We start from the raw sequence: 16086 nt of genomic DNA, 5'->3' as shown, positions 1-16086 counted from the left end.
TATATACGTAAATTAAAAAGTCCTTCCGAAGCGGGCGACGGGATTTCGATTCCGGCGACCGCAGCTTCTTACGGGCGACCCCCAAACATTTAAAAAACTCTCTTTTCCCCCTTTTAAGGGCCGACAGGTACAAATTATGAGATTATCAGAATCAGAAATTTATCAAAAGTTGTGATGTCACTTTCAATAAAATGGAGATGTACAAAGTCAAAAGCAGAACTTAGAATTGTCCATCAATTACTTCTAAAGAGTCCAAATATGTTGAGATAGAATACACTGGTGATTATGAGGATGAAAAAAGAAGTGCTCAATCAAAAGGAGCATGGGAAGTTCCTCAATCTCTTGCTACTAAAGTAAGGAGATCTAGAAGAATCTCAAGGCTGACACAGAATTACTCTCCTTTTTTATATTATTTGTCACAAACAGATAGTGGTGAACAAGGGTGTTATGAGGAAACCACTCAAGTGGAAGATTTAAGAGAGTGAGGGTTTGTCATGAATGATAAATGCAGTCCTTAGGGGAAAATCGGGCCTAGGATTTGACGGTATTACCAGATGTTAAAAGAGCACAATACATCAAGTGGATCTGCGGGTTAAAAGACGAGTCAAATGATAGCAGACGCTACAAAAAAAGAATTATTGTGAAAGGAATTCAACAAAAGCAAGAAATTATCTCCAGCGGTAAAGATGGCAACTCTCAGAGTTGTGTTAAGTTTGGTAGCATAGGAATATTTATATCTAGAATACATAGATGTAAAAAAAAAACTTTCTTACATATAGATCTGGAGGATGAATTATACATCATATAGTGGCAATGTTACGAGATTCCAAGGGAAAAAATTTGGTCTGCAAGTTGAAAAAAAGCCTTTAAAGCTTGAAACAAGCCCCAAAACAGTGGTACAGGAGTTTAACATGTTCATGTCAGACTCAGGATACAAGAAGTGTCAGGCAGGCCACTATTGTTTCATCAAATTGGTAATTATTATATATTGCTCCTTTTATATGTAGATGAAATATTGATTACAAGAATAAATATGGAGAAGATCAAAGACATGAAGAAACAATTATCAAAAGAGTTTGAGATAAAAGATCTAGGTCCAATCAAGAAAATTTTCAGGATGAGTATCAATAAGGACATGAGTGCAAATACACTAAATTTATCTCAGGAAGAACATGTTGAGAAAATCCTACAAAAATTCTATATGAGTGAAACAAAATCAGTTTGCACTCAATTAGTTAGTCACTTCAAGCTATCTAAAGGGTTATCGCCTATGTCTGAAGCAGAGCAAGCACAAATGGGGAGAAAATTGTATAATTCAGTCGTTGTAATTCACCTGAGTCAATAGCTATACTGGCATGGTTGGGGTCAAGGCTTCAACCTAGGTGATGGCTTAAGCTCACCATGGTGCTCCCGGAATGAAGACCACCTATATTTGAAATCTTAGGATCTGTTTGGGGCAGCGATGCGATAGCGGTGCAGCACCGCACCGCAGTTTTGCTCTGTTAGATAAATTTCGTTTTGATAGCTTTTTCAAAAGCTGCCGCTGAAAACAACGTTTTCTCACTGGTCTTGGTTAGGTACGTGGCAGCTTTCTAGTTGTGGTCTAACTTATTCAAAAAAAAAATTGTAATAACCACCACAACTTTTTATAACATCAGACCATTTTTCATCAGCTCCACAGTTGGTTCTTTATAAGCTGCAGCTGTCCCAAACAGACCCTTAGTCATTTTTCTTTATAAGCCACAAAGTTAATATAAAGATATTTTTTAAATAAAATATAAAGTTACCAATAATGTTTTCTTTATAAGCCACAAAGTTAATATAAATATATTTTTTAAATAAAATATAAAGTTACCAATAATGAAACAACAACAGAAACATCAAACTTAACCAAGCAAAATGTTCAACTCTTTAGAAGGAAGATTACTTTTTAAATATAACACACAAATAAAAAAATAAAATTAAAAAAACAAGTTTACTAATATCAACGGAAATACTATAATGAAAATATAAACTATTAAAACAAAAATTTAACCTTATTTTGGAACTTGAAAAATAGAACCGAAGAAGTAGAGGTGTGTGTTATAAAAATCCCTTTAAACACATTCTCTCTCTTGTCGATGTTTGAGCATATCACGAGCGTCTCTCCTAAGTTGCAACAATGACCGAGCAAGACTCATGCTAAAAACCCATAGCTTAAGAAGGAAAAAAAAAAGAAAGGTAGCTTAAGATATTTCATTCTTGGAAAAATTAGGGAAAGCCTCCTTATGTAGCCTGCTATAATGGATGTTAACAAAGCTTGGAATAATAGAGAATTTAATCCCATGGGCAATAACCATCTAAAAGCATGGGCCATAACCTTTCTAATTCCATAAAAATTATTCCCATAGGTTACAACAATTCAAATTCCATAAGAATTAACTCATAGGTCACAAATTCAAGTAATAGTTTTTAATTCAGCAAAAGGCTAGAAATAATTTGTGAAGCATATCTTACATAAAAGCGACAAGCACACAAGCACTTGGTAAATCTTGTAAATTAAGAATTGGCACACACTGAGGGGCCAATTGGGATTACTTCTTATTTTTATTTTATTTTTTTTATTTTATTTTGTTCATGTTTTAATTTGAAACAAAACATGTTTGATACGTTATCACATGTTTAGTTGTTTTAAAAAATAGTTAAAATAATTTTTTTATGTTTTGAATGTTTTAAAAACAAGTTCATTTGTATTTGAAAATAACCAATTAAAATATGAAAAAAAAAAACTGTAAACAAACATGTCTTTAGAAATAAAAAAATAAATAAAAACAAAAAATAAGAAACAAAAGTGATCCCAAATGAGGCCTAAGAATTTCATATCTCAATAACTTTTGGTTGTCAATAATCTAATTGGAGTTAAATACCTCAATTTAATTAGATACAAGTAGGGCTACAGCTTCAAAAAAAAGGGGGCATATTAAATGCATGAACCCCCAACTATGCATTTGGGCAAAGCCTATTTCTATGACTTAAACTTAATACTTTCAAAATGCCCTATAGATCCCTTAAAACAGAACTGTAGTTGCAGTTTAAAACACAAAATAGATAGAAACCGTCCCAAACAGACCCAAAATCACAAGAACAGAGTGTAAAACCAAAACAGAAAAAAAATGTACTCTAAAAATATTAACATCTATAATAGCAAAATCAGCAAACATTTGGGAACAAATTTTAAACATATTTTAGAATTATTAAAAATTGGAACTTACATGTTACAGTGATGTCAGTCCCTAGTCTTTAGAGCTTCTTAATGCCGGTGTACGTGGTGATAACGGCGAATCTTCACTGCTATTAGAATCTCCCCTCCATGCTTCTTGCACTTGAGCCGCAAACTGCAAGTTCCAGAGCACATCTTCAACCGAAGGTCTGTCCGCAAGCTCATCAGATAAGCATCGAATGCATATTTCTATTACGGTCTTCAGTGATTCGCCACAACAGGCCTTTTGAACTGCTGGATCAACAACACTTATTTTCCTCACAGCATCATCAGCAGTTATACTTCCTTGTAACTGTCACATTGATTGCATAAGTTATGAATCATGCAAACATGTAAATAGCAGTTTATTTTGAAAAAGATTGTTTGATAAAGACAAGTATCTGATACCTGGTCCTTCAATAGTTTAGCGTCACTCGAAGTTGTAATTGGCCTTCCAGAGATGATTTCCAATAAAATGATACCAAAATCATAGATGTCGATCTTTTCTTCGTACAATGTTCTATTGAAAATTGTGTTTTATAATTTTCAGAGTTAAAACTTATGAACGACAAACCTTATGAACGGCAAAATTTGTAAAGTTAAAAGTTCCTAATGTATAAATTTCCTGTTATAAATAGAGGGCATACCTTCTGGTGTTCTCCTTGGATCCAGAAGAAGTTCCAGTCATGACCTGCATGAATCCACAAAACTGCAATGCTAAATGAATAATTATCTTCAAACAATGAGTTCAGCTGAGGTAATATTGCAAAGGTGCTTAACAATTCTAACCTCAGCTTTTATCTCAGCTAGCACTGGAAGATTATAGCTGCTGATTTTTGCAACAAGGTTATGATCCAGGAGTACATTTGTTATTTTCAGATTATTTCCAAACAAACCGGGAATAATTCCTGCATGCAGAAACTGGATGCCCTTTGCCACGCCAATGGCAGCCCCTATTCTTTGTGACCATGTGAGCTTTTGTCCTGCGGTTCCACCAAAACAAAAAAAAAAATCAGAAGTAATCCTTTGAATTGAATATATGTATATATATATATATATATAGAGAGAGAGAGAGAGAGATATGGCTTCCACACTCCCTCTGCCTCACATTTCTCTAAAGAACAGAGCAAACAAATGTGTGAAGGGTATTAAAAAGAGTTGACACACCACAAATTTCTATGTATTTACATATCTAACACATAAATTATTACTTTTTACACTTATACCACCCAAATCTTACATATCACATCAAAAATATCACTATTTTAAATTTACAAAAAGTGAAATAAGCCTTTTCAAGCATAGGTAAGGTGATATATATGTAAAAATTCAATTTTAGATGTTAGATGAACAAATACAGAAGAATTAAGTGGTATGTATGTATGCAAATCTTCTAAAAGAGTTCTCGTTACCTGAAATGTTGCTTCTAAGGGTTCCATTCGACACATACTCGAAAATGAGAAATAATGTGCTGACACTAGAATCTTCAAGGTAATACTCAAAGCAGTGGCCGAGAGCACTAACCAAGTGTTGATGTCTGAGCTTTGAAATCAGCTCGATATGTCGATTACAGTTCTGGGAAGTGTGTTGCTTTTTCAGTTTTAAGCATCTTATTGCAATGAGTGAACCATCTCTGAGCTTTCCTCTGTACATCTGGCATGTTCAGCCGGGCAAAGAACTATTTTTAGCTTGAATGAGATTATAAGCAGTAAAATGTGATTTCTTCGATTAAAAAAGACCAACTTTTACATCATCTTAAGGAGAACATTTAAAATCCTGAATTTAAGGAATTCAGTGAAAAATGATGAATTCAATTTCTAATCAGCTTGATTTTCAAGTGCTCAAATAATGAGCATCATCTTCCTGCATGATTAGTTGTGTAAATAATTCTAAATTAATATTGTTTAAATACCAGTATGTACAATCAGTCCTGTAAATTTTGAAAATAATACATGGGTAGATAAAACAATCACGTAGAATTTGAAAAATGTTGTGAAATGGAGCCAGAAGAAGCACCCAGAAGCACAGTTGCAAGGGCATCAGGAGCGCCAACTGGATTCATTGCATAACTACACCACAATGGGCATAGCCACGCCGTGGGGGTCATCTGTTCCAGTTTTCTTCCTGAGTGGGTGGAATATTTACTTCACATTTGGGTGTGGTAATGTCGCTAGGATAGTTTATTCCGTTATGGTTCATAAGGCATGATTCGAGCAACGAAGGTTGTCTATCTTGCGTGCAGTATTTCTAAACAGGGACTTCATACGAAGGTGCATTGTCGGGAGAGTGATTTCGAAGCGAAGGCGTTCTCTTGTTAGATCAAGAGAAATGCTTGGAGCTATATTTTATATATTCCAATGATTTAAAAGAGAAGATCTGAGTGGTCTAAAATGTAAGTTTCTCTCATTCATAGTGAAATTTCTTGGTGATGGGCTCCGTGGTTTTTCTCGATCTCGGATTTTTCCACGTAAATTTTGGTGTGCTTTCTCTGGGATTGATTTTTAATGTGCTTCTGTTCAAAATTTTGTTATGGATTTCTCGAATGATTGTGATCTTAATGTGCACTGTGCTTTTAATTTATAATTGATCAAAGCCCTTAGTGTATATTTTCATCCCAACAAGCGGTAACGGAATAGGGTGTTTAATTCAAGTGGAAGCAATGGCCAACGAAGCAAGGTACAAAGTGGAGAAGTTTAATGGATAGAACATCGCATTTTGGAAGATGCATGTGAAGGATTTGTTGTATCAGAAAAATTTGTATTTGCAACTACAACGAATCACCAAGAAGCATGAATAGATTACTACAGAGAATGAGAATTATTGGATTGAACGACCATAAGTTTGATTTGTTTGTCACTTTCCTCGTCTATTGCATTTGATATAATGAATGAAAAAATCAGGGTGGATCTCATGACGGCACTGACAAAGATATATGAAAAACCTTCTGCTTCAAGAAAAAATTTTCTGATAAAGAGGTTATACAATATGAAGATAGTGAAATGCAGCTCAATGGTTGAACACTAGAACAACTTCAATATTGTAAGCAACCAGTTATGTTATGTGGAATGAAGTTGAAATTTGATGGTTTGGTCACGATGGTGGGTAACTCTTCAGTGAAATCAGAAATGTTTCAAGTTTCAAGAGAAATCTAATCTATATGAGCTAGCTGGCAAAGTCGGGGTACGCGACTAATTTCATTGGTTACTCATGAAAGATGACCAGGGTAATAGTAATCGTTTGGGGCAACATTGAAGGCAATCTTCACGTAATTAATGAAATGACATATTTTATTGATGTGAATGGAACAAAAATGAATGCAGCTCTATGGCACTGTAGACTTAATCATATGAACGAGCAAAGTGTAAAGTCCCTACTTTCAAAGAATAAACTTCAAGCTTTTAAATCAGTAGATTTGAATTTATATGAAGATTGTGCACATGACAAGCAGAAGAATGTTTATTTATTTAAATGTAGGACAATAATGAACTCAAAGATACTAGAGTTATTACATACTAACATATGAGATCTTACTCTAGTTCAGTCTATTAAAAATTTTTACTACTTTGTCACGTTTATTGACGATCACACCAGAAAGATATGAGTTTACTTAAAATAAAAATCTAATGTATTTGAAGTATTTAAAAAGTGAAATATCATGGTGGAAAATGAAACAAACTTGAAGCTGTAATATTTTAGATCAGATAATAGAGTGCGTATTGTAATCAGAAGTTTAAGAATTTTTGTACTTCAAACACTGTTCCAAGAACTCCACAGTATTATGGAGTAGTTGAACGCATGAATAAAACCATCACAGAGCGTGTCAGAAGTATGAGGTTGTATACAGGCTTGCCAAGGTAGTTTTGGGCAGATGCAATAAATATTGTAGTGTATCTAAATATCTAACCAAATGTGGTTACTCAGTACATTTGAAATAATGCTTACTTGAAGAAGCCTGGAGTAATAAAGAGATAAATTCATATCACTTGAAGGTATTTGAGTGTTGTACATAGTACATGTTGATACAGGATCCAAGGGTAAACTTGACTCAAATTTTGTCATGTGGACTTTCATAGGGTATGTCTCATAAGAATTTGGATATAAATTATATGATTATCATAATAAGAAGTTCATGAAGAGCAAGCTTGTTAGTTTCAATGAAATGGAGATGTGCAATGATAGAATTATAACTCAGGATTGCCCGTCAGTTACATTTGAAGGGTCCAAATATGTTGAGATTGCTCAATTAGTGGAAGAACAGGAAATTCATCAGTCACCTACTACTGAAATCAAAAAGTTGAACACAACTATTCAACAAACATAGAGATATTTTACTTCTTTGTAAAATTTGTTGTTAACAGATAATAGTAAACCAGAGCACAATGAGTATATTACTCAAGTTTTAGAATCAAATGAGTGAAAGCTTTAATGGATGATGAAATGCAATCCTAGAAGCCAAATCGAACAAAGGATTTGGCAATATTACCAAATGACAAAATAGCACTACAAAACAAGTGGGTCTGTAGGCTAAAAGAGGAGTCAAATTGTAATAGATGCTACACGACAAGACTTGTTGTGAAAGGGTTTCAACAGAAGAAAAGAGTGCACCACACAATCGTCAGAGTTGCGTTGAGTTTAGTAGCAAAAAAAAATTTATATCTAGAGCAGATGAATGTAAAGATAATTTTCTTACATAGAGTTCTAAAAGAGAAACTTATATATGGTGCAATTGTAATGTTATGAGGTTTCTTAGAAGAAAATTTGGTCTGCAAATTGAAAAAAAAAAACATATATTACTTGAAGCAGGCACCCACACAATAGTACAAAATGTTTGTCTGATTCATGTCAGATAATGGATATATAAAGTGTCAGGCAAACTAATGTTGTTTCATAAAAAAATTTTATTATTGTTATATCTAACTTCTATTATATGTAGATGACAAGTTAACTGTATGGGTGGATATTGAGAAAATTATGAACTTAAAGGAACAATTATCAAGTAAATTTGAGATGAATCATTTACGTTCAATTAGAAAAATCATCGGTATAAGAATCAACAGGGGAAGAAGTGCAGGTATACTGAAATTGTCTTAAGTTTAGAAAATCCTATAGAGGTTCAACATGGGTGAGACAAAATCAATTTGTAATCCCTTACAAAGTCACTACAAACTATATAAGGAGTTATCACCTAATTCTAAAGCAGAACAAGCACAAATAAGAAGAACTTCAAATGTTTTGGCAATTGGAATCCTGATGCATGTTATAATTTATACAATACCAGATAATGCATATGTAGTGGGAGCGGTCAGCAGTACATAGGCATCGAGCAGGCATTATTGAGAGGTGGTGAAGTAAATTTTCAGGTATTTTAGGGGTACAGTCAACAAGACACTTTGTTATAGAAGTATTGGGATCAATCTACATAGATTTGTAGATTCATATATGTTAGGACATTTAAATGTCAGGAATATAATAGGGTATATCTTCACTTTAGGGAATACAGTTGTGAGTTGGGTTTCCTTGCTGCACAAGATTGTTACATTTTCAACTACAGAGGCTGAATACATTGTTATCACTGAGACTAATAATGAGATAATTTAGCGATGGGGTTTTATGGCAGAATAGAGCAAGAAGTGGGATATTCAAAATCTTCATAGTGACAATATGAGTGTTATTCATTTAGCTAAGACTGATGTTTTTCATGTTAGAACAAAACATATCCAGCTAAGCTATCACTTTATCAACTCTCTTCTAAAAGTTAGTTACTTCTGGAAAATACACACACAACTCAAAATCCTACAAATATGTTGATAGAGGTAGTGACAATCGAGAAATTGGAGTTATGTTTGGCTTTCGTTGGAGTCTGGGAAGGTTGAGGCCGGGGGTGAGCTATACCATTGTACGGGGCTATGAAAGTCAATAAAGGTGGAGGTACAAATCTGGAGAACACGTGTTGGTTGTTATCAATCTTCAAATAGGATTTTGTTGTTGAATGGAGCCTGAAGAAGCACCTAGGAGAACATAATCGCAAGGGACATCAAAAGAGGCAGCAGAAGTCACGACATAACTACGCCACAACGGGCGTAACCATGCCGCAGGGGTCTTTCATTCTGGTTTTCTTCCCGAATGGGTGGAATATTTACGTCGCTTCTAGGTGTAGTCATGCAGCCAGAACAGTTTCTACTGTTACGGTTCTTAAGTCACGATTCAAGTGATAAGGCTATCTTTTCCTAGTGCGGTGTTTCTCAATAGAGACATCTTGCAAAAATCAATCATCGGGAGGATAATTTTAATGTGATAGCTCTCTTGTGAGATAGAGAAAATTTTGAAACAACATTATAAGTTCCAATTATTTTAGAGAGAAGATCTGAGTAGTGTGATCAATAAGCTTCTCTCATTTATAGTGATTTTTTTTTTTTTGTGGTATAGCTCTGTGGTTTTTTCCCATTCTCTGTTTTTTTCCACATAAATCTTGATTTGGTTTTTTTGGGATTATTTTTTGTTATGCTTCTGTTCAAAATTTTATTCATGATTTCTCGAATTGTTATGATCCTACTCCACGGTATAATTTTAATTTCTAATTGATTGAAGCCCTAAGTGTATATTTTAATCCCAACAAAGCATTTATTCAAATCTCAAACCAATGCAAGTACTAAAGCCTTCAAATAAATCAAACTTCATATGAGTTGAAAATTTAATTTCACACCTGACCAAGAGAGCCTTCACCAATGTAAGTCGATGTATCAAAGTTGTTCGTGGCTGCCTCAAGCTCGTCCAAAGAAAACGATCGATAGGAAGGAATACCAAGTGCTCCCAACTTCATTGTTTGAGAGATATACCCTTAAAGATGAATAGAAAATCATTATTTAGAAAAATAAAGCATGAAATAAATAATCTCTGTGTAACAATTTTGAAAATGAAATTGAAAAAACTGGAAATTTTTAGCAAACGCATCTCTCGTAGTCATTGTGAGGGAGATTACTAGCGTCGGCTAGAAGTTTTGAAGGGAAGCCATTTGAAGCATGCTCAATTAGCCTTCTTGGAGGTTTGTTCATAAGGCTGTTAGAATCTCTTCTTATGGTGGCAAACAACAGGAAAGCCACAATGAGAGCTACCACAACACTTCCCACCACACTTACAGCAACTATTGCTTTATGAATCGACGCCTTCTTCCCCTTTCGAGACGACAAATCAACAGCAAAAGCTTGATTCTGACAGAAGGTATTTGGGTGCTGAACCTGATCTTTGTTTGCCAAACAATTTCCACAGTATAGCACACTCATGTCCATCGATCTTGAACTCAGACATGTTGGAAGGCTACCAGTCAACAAATTAGATGATAAATCTACAACTTTTAGTTCACCATTGCATGATTCATTTGGAAAAAGCATACCAGTAAACCTATTTCCCGATATATTGATATACTGAATTGAAGGGAGAGACAACAGTGATGGCATGAAAGGCCCAACAAACCTATTCGAAGAAATATCTAGTTGCTGAAGCAGATAGTAGTAAGAACCGATTTCAGAAGGGATTCCCCCTGTAAAGCTGTTGTTTCTCATGAAAATCTTAACCAACTTCCTGTTCAAACTTGGGAACTCAGGGCCAAAGAAGTTGCTCTCTAAATCAAGAGCTTGAAGATTGGATAAACCGCTAAGATCAGGCAAAAGTCCAGAGAAAGCATTGAATGAGAGCACAAGCAGTCTGAGTGACTCCATGCTACTCAATGAAACTGGCAGAGGGCCATTCAAAGAATTGTTCTTTACACTCAACACTGCTAGACGAGGAAAAGAGCCAATCCAATCTGGTAATCTTCCATCAATATGGTTATGATCCAGAATCAAGGTCTGAAGATTCTTCAAATGAGAAATTTCGGCTGGAATTGTTCCATCCAACAAATTTGAGCTCATATTCAAAATCTCCAAATAAGATAACCTTGAAATCTTTGCAGGAATTGGACCCCATAATCCAAGGGAAGTCAAGGAGAGGACTTTCAGGTTAGGGAGCCTTGTAAGTGTGGTGAAGAAGGAATCAATGGAGAAACTCGCCGGTAACCTAGGAGAACTGATGTTCCCATTGATATGTAATTGCGTTATGCTCTCCTCATAGCATACCACAGTTACTGATGGATTCGGTTCAGCATTGCAGAAATCAGTACTTCCATCCCAGCTAGTTAAAACAAATGGAAAATTTAGCAGATGCTTGAGTCTGAGAAGAGCTCCTGCCTGCGAAGATTGCAGCTGGCTTGATGGCGGAACCAAGATCAAAACTATCAACAACAGTACTAGAAAGTAAGAGGAGTAACATCTCCAGGCCATTATCAATTCAAACCGGAAAATTGCAGAAAAATCTCTTCTTTGTTCTCCCTTAAGCAATGGAGAGAGCTACAAGCCAGCTATTGTGGAGACAAAAGCATACCAGATCGATGCAAGCTCAATGAACTTCGAACATTGCGGCTTTCTAGCTTGCTCAACAAAATGATAGGGTTCGGAGCCTAGTGGCAATGATTTGGACCTTAAATCCCAGATTGTAGGGTTTCTGGAGGAGATGAGATCAAACCCTCACGGGTGAGGAAGACGGAGAAGAGGACAAAGGATCAGTAGAGCTGAGCTGGACATGGATGGAAGCTAGCTTGACAAGTATACAAAAACAGATTTTTTGAGCTATGGAGGGAGAAGACAGATGCTGCAGAGCGAGAGCGAGGTCTTTTATTGTCATTTAGGTGTTAAGGTCGGCCATTAAAGCGGGAAACAAAGCTAAAGATGGGCATCTCTTTCTTTCGCTTTTGGAATTGGGTGTAATTAATTAGGATAAATAAGTACCCTTGAAGATGAAAGTACTATTGTCCCATTACCAGGGAAAAAAAAAGTCTATTTTTTAAGATTACAAATTTATCATATATGGTGTGATGGTTGGGCTTTTTTTTTTTTTTTTTTTTTTTTGAGTTTCCATTTACTGACCCAAAAAATTAAGAATAAAAGATTAAAATTTTAAATCATATAATTTATTTATAGGATGGCTTCACTTTTTAAAGTGTGGTTGTAACATGGAGAAAGTAACTTTATAGGAAGATGCGGTGAAAATTATAAATATATATTTTTATCAAAAAAAATTTATAAGATAAATTTCTAAAAAACTGCAAGAAAGCACTTTATGAAATGAAATTGTGGTGAAGATCTGGAATACAAAGGGCATGCAGATCGGTGGGTCGGGCATGTGCTTGTCAGTTGCAAGTCTCCTCTGGTCTGTGATTTGATTCCCCCGAGTATGGGATAGTTGAGGCTCGTATAATAGCCTCCGACTATTCATTTTTAATATATATATATAACTATGTTTTTATGATGATTTAAAAATATTTTAAAAAAATATATAATTTTTTAGCAATGAGAGCCGGAAAAATCACATCATAAGAAATGTATTTACTTTACTTATGTACCGCTTGATTCTTATATATTTATGTATCTAACATATAAACAACAATTTATACATGTATTCATATTACTTTGTTGAATCTAAATTTGTCTAGGAGACACCCGAGAGATTGAGTGTTTCAACCATGAAAAAATGAGAGAAAAAGAGAGAGGGAAAGGAGTACGTTGTTGTGGGAACATATACCAGTTGTTGTGAGATATGATATTAATCAAACATGAGAACGATCGATGAAGCGAAAAAATAGAACGAAAAAAATCAAACCAGAAAATAACAAACAGATTTACGTTGTTCGACATATTGCCTATGTTCATGGAGTTGCAGAGGATTTTATTAAATTTATGAATTTACACTAGTCGATTACCTAGACTTACAAGATGAATCTCTCACTTCGTTGTTCTCTCTTCTTCTCTCTCTGTTCTTCTCTCTCTACACTGAGATACACCGAAGAAACTCTACACCGAGATACACCGAAGCAGACAAACTTATAAGAAAAATAAAACTCAAATTCTCTTCTGCCACAAGCCATCAAGAAGAAGTCGAGGGAGAACAATCTTCCTCTTATTCTTTCTTCTTACTTCTACCACAAGGAACTATTGTTTGCATTTTCCTTCCTCTACCCCGAGTAAGCCCGAAGAAGAATACCAAAATAATGACTTAGAAACTTAAAGGAGAACCCTGCTCTATGTTCGCAACTTAAAGGAGGCAGGAGACGACATAGTTTCGCAAAACAGGGAAGGTGGGAAAGGTTAGCGGGAGCTGGGACGCGACTCTTGCGATCGAAAGAGAGGGAGCTGTCACGACGAATCACGGTCAGCAACAGGGAGGCAGAAGCAGGAAGCGACCTAGCGAGAGCGGTCCAACGCTAACAATCGGGACTTACTCCATTGGCACAAAACTGAGGTATTCATGGGCGCTTGTGACATTTTTTATAAAATTTAATATTTCACTTACATGTGAGAAGGGAAAGAACCACAAATCTCTCTATTTCCCTATTTATAGTAGAGTGAGTGTAACAAAAGAAAATTACACATCTAACAATGTTTTATTAAGGGTTGTTCGAGTTACTATGGGGATTACACCCCCATGGGCCTAGGTCCTTGCTATTCTTCGACTTGGTCGTTTGGGTCGAAGAGGTGAGGAAATTAATATTGTAGGTCGGCGTATTGGATATGGATGAACCATTGGTTGGTTAACCCTTCATGTAAGATTGGTGGGCTAGATTTACGAAGATAGTCGATAGGACTAATCTGTTTGATTTATTAGACGACCGAATGCATTGGTATGGTCGTCAATCTTCAATTCTCGCCTAGGGAATTGTCGTCAACTGAGGAAAACTTAGGCCATGAGGAAGAGGGCGTCATTTGGGTATGTATCGTTAATTCGGTTCAGAGTATCTCTTGCTAGCGTAAGTCAGTGGGTCTTTTAAGTTGTTTAGTCATTTTTTGGTGGGCCCACCCTTGCAATGTCACTTTTTTTTTTCTGTCATCGGATTGTTTTGAGAATTGTACTAACACATTTTTCACATATATTTTTAGTTCATTTATTCTCTTGGTTATTGCGACTTACACTGCGATAAGAACAAGAGATTTTAATGAATGAATCAGCAATATTTAATATTTATGATTACTTAAGGATGCGATAATCGAACTCCCCTTAAATTTCGTATCAGTGATTCCTATAAATACGAAGTAAGGAGCGTGTCATTTTCGCGTGTATCATCAATTTGGCTGTCAATCATCAATTCTCGCTTAGCAAATTCCCGCTAGCTAAATAAAACTTAGGTCATCGAGCAGAGGTGTCATTTTGGCAAGTATCTTTGAGTCAGTTAGTGGGCCCATCTTTACCACGTCATTTTTTATTTAAAACTGTCATATTGCTTTCATATTTGTGCCAACACATATTCGGTGCCCATACCAATAAATGGAAAGATGTATTACACATTTAAAAGTAAAAATGTTGTTATTTCTTATGTGATATGAAAATTTTTGATGATATAAATAATAAAAAAAAAGTAAAAATATTGGCATTAGATGTATAAATCTATAGAATTAGTTGGTATGTATGCAAATATTTTTCAGAAAATATATATTATTATGATGTTTGGCTTTTCCCTCTTATCAGCAAACGCAGCTGCCAGGTCTCCCTCAGGACAGTTACCCTTCGCGCCAAACTTGTACAGCTGGACATGGTAGGATAGCCCGCGTTGCAGCATAAGCTCGTCATGATCGGCTTTGTGATTTTAACTCAAATATTATTAATCGCTCAAAAATCTATGGCTCGGACCAAAATCGATCGAACTAAACGAGCCGAGCTATGAGCCAAAGCTATGAATTATTTTTTTTTTTTTTTTTCAAAGTTGAATTAGTCATACACGAATCAGCTTTAACTTACACGTGAGATCAGCTCCTACTAAATTTTGTTTATAAAAAAATTATGTATAGAATTGATGTGTGCTAGAAAATGTGTGGCGGTATAGCAAAGAATTATCATCGTCTTAGCGTTGTACGAGAATTGAACACACACACAGATGAAAGAGAAACAAACAGTGATGACTCAAAAAATTTTTACGTTGAAAACCCAGAAAGGAAAAAATCACGTGGTCTGGCCGAATTGCGAAAATCCACTATTGACTAATGATTACAAAAATACCTTGTCTCACAGACGGGAAAGATTTACTAGATTTTCATATTACTGCGTCGATTGACAGTGTCTAGTTGGTGGTGATTGATGATGATTTGTGGTGGTCGACGATAGATGGCTGAGGTCAACAGCAGTCGATGGTGGTCAACGACGGTAAGCGGTGGTCGATAGAGGTCGACGGTGGTTGATGGCGGTTGGTGGTCAGCTAGGGTCGATGACGCTCGACAGTGGTCGAGGACGGGCGCTGATGGACGATGAAGGTCAGTGGTGGTTGACAGTGGCCGGCGGTGGTCGTTGACGGTCAGTGGTGGTCAACAGTGATCGACGATGACAATGATGATACTGGACTTGACCTCCTTCTCAAAGCCTCAAGTTCTCTCTCAAGTCTCCCCCTCATATGAGGGTTGAGACTCTATTTATAATATTTTTTGGTGCAATTAATGCAGGAGTATGAACCATTTTGATCAGACGGTCTCGAGAGCTTCTCTCGATTGAATGGCGTTTGATGAAATGGCGTTTGATGAACATTTGAGTGTCTTAACGATGTCAGAATTGAGCAATCTTGAGCTTGTTGGATTTGTCTTGTAGAGAAGCTCGATTCGACTATGAAATCGCTAGATTTGACATCTGTTTGTCCTTTCAAATTCCTCCAGAAATCCTCCAAGTGTGGTTTAATGATTTGATCCGAGTTTGATTTGACTCGGATTGGACTAGTTATTATATCATTGTGTCCATTTCATTGATCCGGTCAGTTTGACTATAAGTTTACTGAAATCAGA

General features: G+C 35.7%; 1 protein-coding gene across 6 annotated transcripts in view; it reads right to left on the bottom strand.

Annotated features, from left to right (window-relative positions):
* LOC110024571 (probable inactive leucine-rich repeat receptor-like protein kinase At3g03770) overlaps positions 1 to 12011 on the bottom strand; it is a 23540-nt gene extending 11529 nt beyond the window's left edge. For 5 of the 6 annotated variants that reach the window (XR_002294021.1, XR_002294017.1, XR_002294023.1 and 2 more), the window contains exons 1-7: positions 10218 to 12011; positions 9942 to 10075; positions 4651 to 4891; positions 4028 to 4221; positions 3886 to 3947; positions 3647 to 3758; positions 3252 to 3551 (exon numbers count right to left, since the gene is read on the bottom strand). Coding sequence is in view for 2 of the 6 variants with exons in the window: in XM_020724620.1 (XP_020580279.1) it covers positions 3273 to 3551; positions 3647 to 3758; positions 3886 to 3947; positions 4028 to 4221; positions 4651 to 4891; positions 9942 to 10075; positions 10218 to 11553 (2358 nt within the window). In the remaining 4 variants the exon portion in view is untranslated. The remainder of the gene's footprint in view (positions 1 to 3251; positions 3552 to 3646; positions 3759 to 3885; positions 3948 to 4027; positions 4222 to 4650; positions 4892 to 9941; positions 10076 to 10217) is intronic. The other variant, XM_020724640.1, reaches the window with a different exon arrangement.
* Between the last annotated feature and the right edge of the window lie 4075 nt (positions 12012 to 16086).

This window comes from Phalaenopsis equestris, unplaced genomic scaffold, assembly GCF_001263595.1.
Source record: "Phalaenopsis equestris unplaced genomic scaffold, ASM126359v1 Scaffold000002, whole genome shotgun sequence".
NCBI classification, from domain to species: domain Eukaryota; kingdom Viridiplantae; phylum Streptophyta; class Magnoliopsida; order Asparagales; family Orchidaceae; genus Phalaenopsis; species Phalaenopsis equestris.
The sequence above is the reverse complement of the archived record's forward strand: the minus strand, read 5'-3'. Positions and strand labels throughout refer to the sequence as shown.